At 44.4% G+C, this 11930-nt stretch overlaps 1 protein-coding gene across 1 annotated transcript; it reads left to right on the top strand.

Annotated features, from left to right (window-relative positions):
• The first annotated feature begins 3887 nt into the window (after positions 1–3887).
• Positions 3888–11723, top strand: LOC121556718 (tripartite motif-containing protein 16-like). The gene is made up of 6 exons (XM_045218432.1): positions 3888–5413; positions 5848–5943; positions 10304–10537; positions 10634–10793; positions 10919–10978; positions 11215–11723. The coding sequence occupies exons 1-6, from the start codon at positions 4832–4834 to the stop codon at positions 11721–11723; spliced, it is 1641 nt and encodes a 546-aa protein (XP_045074367.1). The 5' UTR covers positions 3888–4831.
• Positions 11724–11930: the final 207 nt, after the last annotated feature.

Below are 11930 nucleotides of genomic sequence, written 5' to 3'. Positions count from 1 at the left end.
AGGAGCACTCCTTTTAAGGGTGTGCTCCTAATCTCAGCTCGTTACCTGTATAAAAGACACCTGGGAGCCAGAAATCCTTCTGATTTGAGAGGGGATCAAATACTTTTTTCCCTCACTGTAGTGGTTGCATCCCCCCTTTTTCTTCTGTTGTGTTTTCCCTCAGTGTTCCTTATTGAAAATCAATTAACAATTCACCCCCCCCAAAAAAATCTTATTACGGTTTTGTTTGAATCACTTTGGTACTATTTTCACAAGCAGGTGGAATATTTTCACAACTCTTAGTATAAAACTCCAAGCTGGTCACGCTTGTAAAGCAGCCAGTCTTTCATTCAAAACCTGTCATTGTGCATTCATTTGGATTGGAAACATCTCTCACCACACAACCATTGATTCAAAATATAAATGTAATGAGAGCATTGGTTTAATCACCAAAACAACTTAAAACTACTCAATTGAAAATATATCATTAACTACCAGTTAATCCAATAGCAATCACTGCAAGATAATTGTTTCAAATAACCCTTAGAAGTGCTGAAATTAATATGCTACAGTACTGTAGATTACAGTTTACATTAGGCTATACACTTACATTACCCAACAACATTGACAATCTATCATTTCCATGATATCTATCCAATGTGTAATCAAAGGTGTGATCAATGATGACATCCTCTACAATCATTCATGGGGAAAATGTTTTATTTTTCTGATATAATTGCAACATACAGTACTGTCTGTAATTAGATGTAAGACATTAAATGAAACATTACATGAATGAAAATAAAATAATGTTTAGCACGCATTAATTAGCATCAAGCCTGTCTAGAGCATTTGGCCATAAATTCTCATCCACATCAGTAAATGTCCTCATTGTTCAGGCACCACTGGAGAAACCTTTCGGCATGTTGAATCAAAGCTTGACATTGGTCTGCATTGATGTCATCACATGCCTCTTCCATGGCCAGAAGGAGGGTGGCACGCTCATGGGGATGGCGATCGTACACCTTCCACCTCCATGATGAAAAAAAGAATTTAATAAGGTTGAGGAAGGAGAGTATGGGGGCTGGTATAGAGTCACGAATCAGGGAGGGACCTGAAACCATGCCTGAACCACCTCTGAATGGTGGAACCTGACATTGTCCCACACAATGACATAGGTGACCCCTTCACCTTGACAGGCCTGCTCAATTTCATTGAGAAACACAATGAGTTGTGCAGCGTGGTAGGATCCAAGTAATGGTCTACGTCCTACCACACCATCTTCAGAGATAGCTGCTGCTCTTGGAAATGTTTCCCCCACGTTGTCCAGGCACTTGGACGGACGCCCGTTGGCAGATGAGGTTCCGCCCACGGCGCCAAGTTTTGGCCAGGTTGAAGCCCGCTTCATCAACAAAGATATACTAGTGATGGTTCACAGCAGCATCAAGCACCATCACCCTCTAAAAATATATTTTGGTTAGTTCTTTTTACAGTATAGTTCCAATATGTTATTGTGAAGTAGCATGTGCATTAATAGCAACAGTAATACAGTATATAGTGCTGTACCTGAACATACTCGGCCCACAGTTGTTTCTCTTAGAAGGCTCCAGGTCAATGTGTTTCATAGATACCTGGTGCCTCTTCAAAAGGCGGGTGATTGTTGGTAGGCTGATGGATGCCACATTGGCAAAGGTGTCATCATTCTCCTCAATGGCCAGCTTTATTTCAGACAGCCGTATGTCATTCCTGGCTATCACCATTTCCACCACTGCCCACTCCTGCTGGTCGGTCAGCACACGGCCACCACCATGGGGTCTTCTGTCAATTCTGAGGGTAGAACATAGTATACTGTAAATAGATCATACTGGAAGAATACTGGAACAAGTTATGTGAATTTACATGCATTACAACATGTAATTTATTGTAAATGTAATGGTAAAGCATAGTGCATATACTTCAGACTTACCGGTTTTCTTGGAGAAAATGTTCTCATGAACTTATTGACAGTTGATCTTTTCAGATTGGGGTGAACTAATCTGACAGCCTCTGCCATGGTAAGGCCTCTGTTTACCACATGGTCAACGACGATGGCCCTGATTTCATTAGACAAAAGAGTTCCCTGCCGTCTGTCTCCCTCTCTGATGTCCACCTCTTTGACGGGACCCATGTCCACCTCTTTGACCTCTTTAATGGGGGCCATGCCCTCCTCTCTGATTGGCCCCTTGTCCACAAGCTCTTTGATTTCTTCCTCTCTCTTGCTGTCTATCCTGCTCCATGTTGAAAGAAATGTTCATAAACATCCTTTTATATGGTGACCAATTGTGGTTCCCACTATGTGGAATCAATTAGCAATAATGAGCAGTCATTATGTATGGTTATCATGTATCATACATGTTATCTAGATGTTTATACTTTACAAACTGTAGTTTATTTCTGTAGTTCTCAAAATCCTTATATAGTAGACAAACCAGTTTAAAATCTATAGTTTTACCAAACGGTTAAGTGATTAACCATTAAGCGCAGTTAGATTAAGTGATGGTCAAATGTATTTAAACAAATGAGAAGAGAATCATATGAAAAGTATTGTGAGCATTGCATTGTGAAAGGCATTTACTTTATATGAAAGGTATTTCTAGATGAAACACTGATTAGGTTTGGTGAAAATGTTTCTGTGTGGTTTTGTGTTTTGTACTTAGTCAATTGAAAATGTGCTTCAGGTTTTGAAGAGAAAAGTAACAGCCTTTTTGACGATCTGTGATGAGTTTTGTTCTAAGAGTTGTGAAATTTTACCACACACTTGTGAAAATAGTACCAAGACAACACTGGGGAACAGGTTGTCTGGAATCCAGTAACAGTGGAAATTGACCCCCTCCTCTCTCTCTGTGAGTTATCAGTGCTCTGTACAGGCAGAAGTTAGTAAGTATGAGACAATCTTTACTGAACTGATCGGGTCCATTGAGAGAATACTCACTGAGGTGAAAAGGTTGATTAGAGGCCAGGAGAAGACTGCAGTGAGACGGGTTAAAGGACTCCTGGAGCAACTGGAGCAGGAGATAGCTGAGCTGAGGAAGAGAAGCACTGAGCTGGAGCAGCTCTCACACACAGAGGATCACATCCATTTCCTCCAGGTAACTAAACTGCCTTGTTACATGTGATATGAAGTTGCATTTTTTAATAGTGACAGAACTCCTTAGCTGAAGACCAAAGAAGAGTTGTCCCTCTGTCAGTGATATTCAAACACCCTCTCAAAGACAACATACATGTTCTTTCTTTTACTTATTGGGTTTTGTTGTTCATCAGTCAGACGTCCTCCAGCTGACATTGGATCTGAATACAGCTCATCCAGAACTCAGGCTGTCTGATGGAAACAGGAAGGTGACAGCCACTAATAAAGCTCAGCCCTATCCTGACTACTGGAGACAGCTGCTGTGTAGAGAGGGCCTGTCTGGAGTCTGCTACTGGGAGGTAGAGTGGAGCGGTGGATGGGTTGAAATAGTAGTGTCATATAAAGGGATCATCAGGAAAGGAAAGGTCCCAGAGTCTACATTTCTAGGTAACAGTCAGTCCTGGACTTTGGAGTGCTATCCCCCCATTGTAGGTTTTGGCACAATGCTAATCAAACAGAAATATCTGTCCCCTGCTCCTCCAGAGTAGGAGTGTACCTGGACCACAGGGCAGGAACTCTGTCCTTCTACAGTGTGTGTTTGTGTGTGTATCTGTGCCGTGTGTGTGTGTGTGCTTACTGATGACTCTGGCGTGGGAGAAGGGTGTTTTCTCCATGGACAGGTAGCAGGAGGTGACACACTCCATGAGAGGGGCCAGCAGCAGCAGAGGTAGGATGCTGATGACGTTCATGGCACCGATGGGCAGGAGGAAGCTGTTCAGGTGCAGGTTAGAGGTCATGGTCTGAATGTAGTAACCTGATGGAATCTGTGGGAGAGGTCAGGGTAACAACAGATTCTAGGACAACTTTATGGAGCATAAATAAACATTATAGCTTTGCCAGTTTTACCCCCAACATCTGAAAAATAATGTATTTGGACTTTCCACTGAAAACAAACAATGACCTGAAAAAATCAATGAATGAATGGAACCATTTATTTGTCTCTACAGTTTGAAGGAACTTTCTAACTAGCATTAGCGCTATGAAGTCTATAGTAACTGCTAGCATGCCATAGACTTCCAGTCATTGCGCTAACGCTAGTTGGCATTGGCTCCCAAAACTACTACAAACTTCCTTCATACAGGATGCAGAGACATTAAAATGGTGTCCATGAGTTCATCTGACTCTGGGGAAGTAGATAAAGGGCTTCATTGCCTAAATCCCGAAGAATCCCTTTAAATTGAGTTTTTCAGTGATTGCAATTATTAATTTTTGCATTTACATTTACATTGTAATCATTTAGCAGACACTCTTATCCAGAGCGACTTTCAATTATTGCAAAATGTGAATCACAATAAAAAAAAATGGTATAGAAAAGTATTTAGTATTTGGAAATGTTTAGTTCAGCCCAGTGTGATTCAAATGACAAAATACTCAGAAGTAATTAAAATACGTATTTCAAATAGATGTAAGAGAAATACTGAACATCTCTGGCTACTACCCAACACTCTGTCACACTTCCTTATCAAAGAAAACACAACCCCTCTACATACAGAGTACACAGTCAAGAGGAAGCCACTCCCTGTCCTCTGGTGTAGAGTTCCATGAAACAGAAAGTAATCTTTGACACTGCCATTGCTTAACCTACGGGAGAGAGCACCAAAATAGGCACTTAACCCTAATTGCTCCTGTAAGTCGCTCTGGATAAGAGCGTCTGCTAAATAAATTTTTTATTATTTATTATATAAAATGGCAGAGAATCAGGACCAGTTCTGTTGCTCCATCTGTCTGGATCTACTGAAGGATCCGGTGACTACTGCCTGTGGACACAGCTACTGTATGGGCTGTATTAAAGAATGCTGGGATCAGGATGATCTGAAAGGTGTCTATAGCTGTCCTCAGTGCAGAGAGACCTTCACTCCAAGGCCTAATCTGAGGAAAAATAACATGTTGGCTGAGATGGTGGAGAAACTGAAGAAGACAGGACTCCAGGCTGCTCCCCCTCCTGCTCTGTGCTATGCTGGACCTGGAGATGTGGCGTGTGATTTCTGCACTGGGACCAGAAAGCAGAAAGCCCTCATGTCCTGTCTGGCGTGTCTGGCCTCTTACTGTGAGACTCACCTCCAACCTCACTATGAATCTCCTGCTTTCAAGAAGCACAAGCTGGTCAAAGCCACCGCACAACTACAGGAGAAGATCTGCTCTCATCATGACAAACTGCTGGAGGTTTTCTGTCGTACCGATCAGCAGTGTATCTGTTATCTGTGTACAATGGATGTACATAAAGGCCATGATACAGTGTCAGCTGCAGCAGAGAGGACTGAGAAACAGGTAAGACCAGAACTACTTGTTGGTGACTGTCTGATAAACAAAGAATTAAAGATACAGTAGGAACTAAGGCTGTTTGAATATGAGATCATTCAAATGATATCGATCCACGGCAGAACAAATATGAACACAAACCTTGAGTATATAGATATGTTAACCCAGATTCTCCAAATGTATTACCATTTTCTAAAGTCAAACACTATTATCATTCCGAATGCCCTTTTAGGAGTTCAAAGTTCAGTCTCATCCCCTTGATACATGTACGTCTACCATAAAAACTAGAATCATTCACATAGCAACATTTAAATATCTTATGGTAAAGGGACTTCCTCAAGATTTTAGACCTTCCTCTCTATGTGCCCTATGTCACATTACTATACTATTGATCTACTGGACAAATAAAGCTTGATAGCTCATTGAAGAGTGATTCTCCACAGAGGCAGCTGGGGATGAGTCAGCATAAGGTCCAGCAGAGATTCCAGGAGAGAGAGAAGGAGCTGAAGGAGCTCCAACAGGCTGTGGAGTCTCTCAAGGTGAGTATTGTTGACCAGAGGAGACACACCATTTCACTTCTCTCCTCCAGTCAGAGAGAGAGAGATGCCCCTATCCAATCCCACTGGCTCCACTGTTGGGAACAGGCTGTCTGGACCCCTTTCAGAGTATAGACTGCTTAATGTAACCGGCGAGGTGGGGAAAGCTGAAGGGGGAGTTTGAGTCTCTCTGTCAGTGATGGGATGTAGGGAAAGCCCAGAGCTAGATTTCCGTGTTGAGAGAGATGGATGCTCCCAGCTCTTTCTTTTTGGGGTTGGAAAAACAGAGTGGGGAAACCAAGAAGATCCCTTGTTTTATGTTTGTCTGATGGGCGGGTAACTTCTGTTGTGGGGAGATGAGGGAGCCTGATGGGTGGGTAACTTCTGTTGTGGGGAGATGAGGGAGGCTGATGGGTGGGTAACTTCTGTTGTGGGGAGATGAGGGAGCCTGATGGGTGGGTAACTTCTGTTGTGAGGAGATGAGGCTGCGGCTGTGGAGTTGTACTCTGATTTATAGAGGGCAGAACTCTGTGGTCCTCTGTAGAGCATGGCCCTTGTAATGCCAGGGTAGTGGGTTCGATCCCCGGGACCACCCATATGTAAAAATGTATGCACATGACTGTAAGTCGCTTTGGATAAAAGCGTCTGCTAAATGGCATATTATTATTATCATTATTATCCTGGGTGTTCTCAGGTTCTGCTCACAGACCTTTCCAAACTCTCTCTGTCACAGAGAAATCAAATAGACCTTTCCCTGGCCTTACACAAACTCTCAGCTGCTGTCTCTCAGACGGTCTGCCTGTGGATTTTTATAAAAAGTTCTGGGGAATTATTGGACAGAACGTGTGTTGCGTGAGTGCGTCGGGGTGGGGGAGCTGCTGCTAAGCTGTAGACCTCCGGCTTTGACTCTCCTGCCCAAAATAGGGATTTGAGCGACATAAAGAACTGGAGGCCTGTGGCATTGCTCTGTGTGGACTATAAGGTCTTTGCCAAGGTCCTCGTTAACAGACTCAAGTCCCACCTGGACTCTATTGTACACAAGGACCAAACGTACTGTGTACCAGGACGTTTGGTGGCTCCTCTCCCAAGTGTCATACAGAGGGAGGGTTCTGATCATCAACAACTTGGCGGCATCCTCCCTATGGCATAAATTGGCCAGTGATTTCTTTCCGGTCTGGGCATCACTGGCTGAGGGCAGCAGTGCTGTACCTGCCTGTCCAGGAGGGGGGACAAGGCCTGGTGGACCTGGAGAGCAGGGTGGCAGCGTTCTGACTCAAAGCAGCGCAGAGGATTCTGTACCTTTAACGGAGGTGGGCTGGAGGGAACCAGCATGTGCTCTGTTGAGGAGGGCTGGTGGTTTGGGGCTGGATCAGCAGCTCTTCATCATGCGGCAGGAGAGACTAAATACAGCAGGGGTCTCTGATTTCTATGCTGCAGTACTGAGGGCTGGAGCAGCCTGAGGAGGGGCCACCACCGTTTCCACCACTGCAAGTGACAGCAGAGACTGGGGACTGGCAGGAGAGTCCGGAGGACTTACTGACTTTAACACTCTGAGCCTGGGGGAGTTTGAGGAGGTGGGGGGTAAGGTGCTGTACACCCTCAGTGTCAAGGTTAGACACATCAGGAGCTTAGCGGGAGTGAAGGGGCATCAGTGGCAGGGGGTTGTGGGGGGCTGAGAGCATGGCAGGGTATAGGTGGAGGGTGCTCTATAAGCTCCCAGTGCTGGAAAGGTCAGGGGTCGTCCAGTGGAGGGTATTACATGGAGCCCTGGACACCAATAGCTGGTTTTTTTTTTTTTTTTTTTTATTTCACCTTTATTTAACCAGGTAAGCCAGTTGAAAACAGGTTCTCATTTACAACTGCGACCTGGCCAAGATAAAGCAAAGTAGTGCAATAAAAACAACACAGAGTTACATATGGGGTAAAAAAAACATAAAGTCAGAAATACAACAGAAAATATATATACAGTGTGTGCAAATGTAGCAAGTTATGGAGGTAAGGCAATAAATAGGCTATAGTGCAGAATAATTACAATAGTATTAACACTGGAATGCTAGATGTGCAAGAGATGATGTGCAAATAGAAATACTGGGGTGCAAAAGAGCAAAATAAATAACAATATAGGGATGAGGTAGTTGGGTGGGCTAATTTCAGATGGGCTGTGTACAGGTGCAGTGATCGGTAAGGTGCTCTGACAACTGATGCTTAAAGTTATTGAGGGGAGATAAGAGTCTCCAGCTTCAGAGATTTTTGCAATTCGTTCCAGTCATTGGCAGCAGAGAACTGGAAGGAATGGCGGCCAAAGGAGGTGTTGGCTTTGGGAATGACCAGTGAGATATACCTGCTGGAGCGCAGACTACGGGTGGGTGCTGCTATGGTGACCAATGAGCTAAGATAAGGCGGGGATTTGCCTAGCAGTGATTTATAGATGGCCTGGAGCCAGTGGGTTTGACGACGAACATGTAGTGAGGACCAGCCAACAAGAGCGTACAGGTCACAGTGGTGGGTAGTGTATGGGGCTTTGGAGACAAAACGGATGGCACTGTGATAGACTACATCCAATTTGCTGAGTAGAGTGTTGGAGGCTATTTTGTAAATGACATCGCCCGAAGTCAAGGATCGGTAGGATAGTCAGTTTTACGAGGGCATGTTTGGCAGCATGAGTGAAGGAGGCTTTGTTGCGAAATAGGAAGCCAATTCTAGATTTAACTTTGGATTGGAGATTCTTTATGTGAGTCTGGAAGTTGAGTTTACAGTCTAACCAGACACCTAGATATTTGTAGTTGTCCACATACTCTAGGTCAGACCCGTCGAGAGTGGTGATTCTAGTCGGGTGGGCGGGTGCTAGCAGCGTTCGATTGAAAAGCATGCATTTAGTTTTACTAGTGTTTAAGAGCAGTTGAAGGCTACTGAAGGATTGTTGTATGGCATTGAAGCTCGTTTGGAGGTTTGTTAACACAGTGTCCAATGAAGGGCCAGATGTATACAAAATGGTGTCGTCTGCGTAGAGGTGGATCTGAGAGTCACCAGCAGCAAGAGCGACATCATTGATATACACGGAGAAAAGTGTCGGCCCAAGAATTGAACCCTGTGGCACCCCCATAGAGACTGCCATAGGTCCAGACAACAGGCCCTCCGATTTGACACACTGAACTCTATCTGAGAAGTAGTTGGTGAACCAGGCGAGGCAGTCATTTGAGAAACCAAGGCTATTTAGTCTGCCAATAAGAATGCGGTGGTTGACAGAGTCGAAAGCCTTGGCCAGGTCGATGAAGACGGCTGCACAGTACTGTCTATTATCAATCGTGGTTATAATATCGTTTAGGACCTTGAGCGTGGCTGAAGTGCACCCGTGACCAGCTCGGAAACCGGATTGCATAGCGGAGAAGGTACGGTGGTATTCGAAATGGTCGATGATCTGTTTGTTAACTTGGCTTTCGAATACTTTGAAAGGCAGGGCAGGATGGATATAGGTCTGTAGCAGTTTGGATCTAGAGTGTCACCCCCTTTGAAGAGGGGGATGACCGCGGCAGCTTTCCAATCTCTGGGGATCTCAGACGTTATGAAAGAGAGGTTGAACAGACTAGTAATAGGGGTTGCGACAATTTCGGCGGCTAGTTTTAGAAAGAAAGGGTCCAGATTGTCTAGCCCAGCTGATTTGTAGGGGTCCAGATTTTGCAGCGCTTTCAAAACATCAGCTGTCTGAATTTGTGTGAAGGAGAAGCGGGGGGCATGGGCAAGTTGCAGCAGAGGGTGCAGAGTTGGTGGCCGGGTTAGTGGTAGCCAGATGGAAAGCATGGCCAGCTGTAGCAAAATGCTTGTTGAAATTCTCGATTATTGTAGATTTATCGGTGGTGATAGTGTTTCCTATCCTCAGTGCAGTGGGCAGCTGGGAGGAAGTGCTCTTATTCTCCATGGACTTTACAGTGTCCCAAAACTTTTTGGAGTTGGCTCGGGTTGACCTGGGAGTTGGGGAGGGGTGTCCGTTTTCTGCAATCACAGACTGTTCATCATGTTTTTTCTGTGTTGCCAGGGTAATGCCATTACTGTTGACGCCTTAGGGTTGAGTTTGAGTTGTACAAAATGATCAACAGTGTGGAGATGTTTCAGGAGGTATGGGGGCTCAGGGGGGCTGTCTGTATGGCCGGAGAGGAGGGGTTGGATGGACGTTTTGAATGTGGTGCTGGTTGGTGTATTGTACTGTGGTGTTGGGTACTGGATAATGTGATTGTGTGGAGGTTGTGGTGTCACGCAATGTGCTTTTAGGGGTGGGGGTGTTAGTGTAATGAGGATGGCTCATTAAAGTAAGACAAGTCAGTCTCTCTCTCTCTCTCTCTCTCTCTCTCTCTCTCTCTCTTAACAGCGCTCTGCACAGGCAGCAGTGGAGGACAGTGATAAGATCTTTACCGATCTGATCCGCTCCATTGAGAGAAGGCGCTCTGAGGTGAAGGAGCTGATCCGAGCCCAAGAGAAGGCTCAAGTGAGTCAAGCTGAAGGACTCCTGGAGCAACTGGAGCAGGAGATAGCTGAGCTGAGGAAGATAAGCACTGAGCTGGAGCAGCTCTCAAACAGAGAGGATCACATCCATTTCCTCCAGGTAACTAAACTGCCTTGATACATGTGGTATGAAATTAAAACTCAATGTGAAACTCTCAATCATTTGGTTCTGTTCTCTCTCTCTCTCTCCCCCCAGAGTTATCAGTCTCTCTCCGGTACCAGTGTATCTTCAGACTTACCCAGCATCGTTGTCCGTCCTCTTCAGTACTTTGGAGATGTGAGTAAGACTGTGTCTGAACTGAGAGAGAAACTAGAAGACGTCCTTAAAGGAGAATGGACCAAGATCTCCTCTACAGGTGTGTTGAAAATAATAAGAACATCAACTTAAGACCATTGAAAGTTCCCTACTAGTCATATACACGTGGAATATGGTATGATGATAACATTCCCTCTCTCTGTGAATGTGTTTGTGTGTCTGTAGTGAATATAGAGGATGTTGTACTGCCTCCAGAGCCCAAGACCAGAGAACAGTTCTTACAATGTGAGTCTCTTTATTCTGAAGTAACTAACAGTCTCTTTTTACTGACATTCCCAACAATCCCTCTAGAAATATATAGCAATAGTAGATATAATCAAAGACTGGGTATCTATCTGACTCCTCATATTTCTCTGATTTGATCTCTGCTGTGCTCTAATCAAAGACAGGGTAGATACAGTATCTGACTTAACTTATTGTTCTAACTCCCCTCATTGGTCTCTGCTCTGCTCTTCTCCCAGATTCCTGTCAGCTCACACTGGACCCAAACACAGCACACACACACCTCTCTCTGTCTGAAGGGAACAGAAAGGTGACCTATACAGACCAAGAACAACCATATCCTGATCATTCAGACAGATTCACTAACTACTGTCAGGTTCTGTGTAGAGAGGGTCTGTCTGGACGCTGTTACTGGGAGGTGGAGTGGAGTGGGTGGTGTGTAACAGCAGTCTCATATAAAGACATCAGCAGAACAGGGACAGATGGTGGATTTGGATACAATAACAAGTCCTGGAGGTTAGAGTGCTCTAGAGGTGGTTATTTGTTCAGACACAATAATGTTGTGACTAAAGTATCAGGCCCTCAGTCCTCCAGAGTAGGAGTGTACCTGGATCACAAGGCAGGTACTCTGTCCTTCTACAGTGTCTCTGATACAATGACCCTCCTCCACAGAGTCCAGACCACATTCACTCAGCCCCTCTATCCTGGGTTTAATCTCTTTGGTACTGCTGAGCTGGTTAAACTGTAGTAGGGTCCACATAGATACTAGTCATGCTGGTGGTGATGGTCCCCAGATGTGATGATTCATTCTGCTCTGTTTTTATGTACAATGATTTGATTGATTTGATCTTCAGAATATGTTATGAATTACAATTCAATGCATTCATATTTTTTTAAGTGCAATGTTTTAATCTTATATATTCACATTAATCATGATGTATGCTGTTAATGTATG

This window comes from Coregonus clupeaformis, unplaced genomic scaffold (genome assembly GCF_020615455.1).
Source record: "Coregonus clupeaformis isolate EN_2021a unplaced genomic scaffold, ASM2061545v1 scaf1578, whole genome shotgun sequence".
Lineage (NCBI taxonomy): Eukaryota > Metazoa > Chordata > Actinopteri > Salmoniformes > Salmonidae > Coregonus > Coregonus clupeaformis.
The sequence above is the reverse complement of the archived record's forward strand: the minus strand, read 5'-3'. Positions and strand labels throughout refer to the sequence as shown.

What these genes read in the sequence shown, in the direction of transcription:
- LOC121556718 (XM_045218432.1), top strand. Translation starts at nt 4,832, where the DNA reads ATGGCAGAGAATCAGGACCAGTTCTGTTGCTCCATCTGTCTGGATCTA. An exon ending in AGGCTGTGGAGTCTCTCAAG is followed by an intron (nt 5,944 to 10,303) that starts GTGAGTATTGTT and finishes CTCTCTTAACAG; the next exon opens with CGCTCTGCACAGGCAGCAGT. An exon ending in ATCACATCCATTTCCTCCAG is followed by an intron (nt 10,538 to 10,633) that starts GTAACTAAACTG and finishes CTCTCCCCCCAG; the next exon opens with AGTTATCAGTCTCTCTCCGG.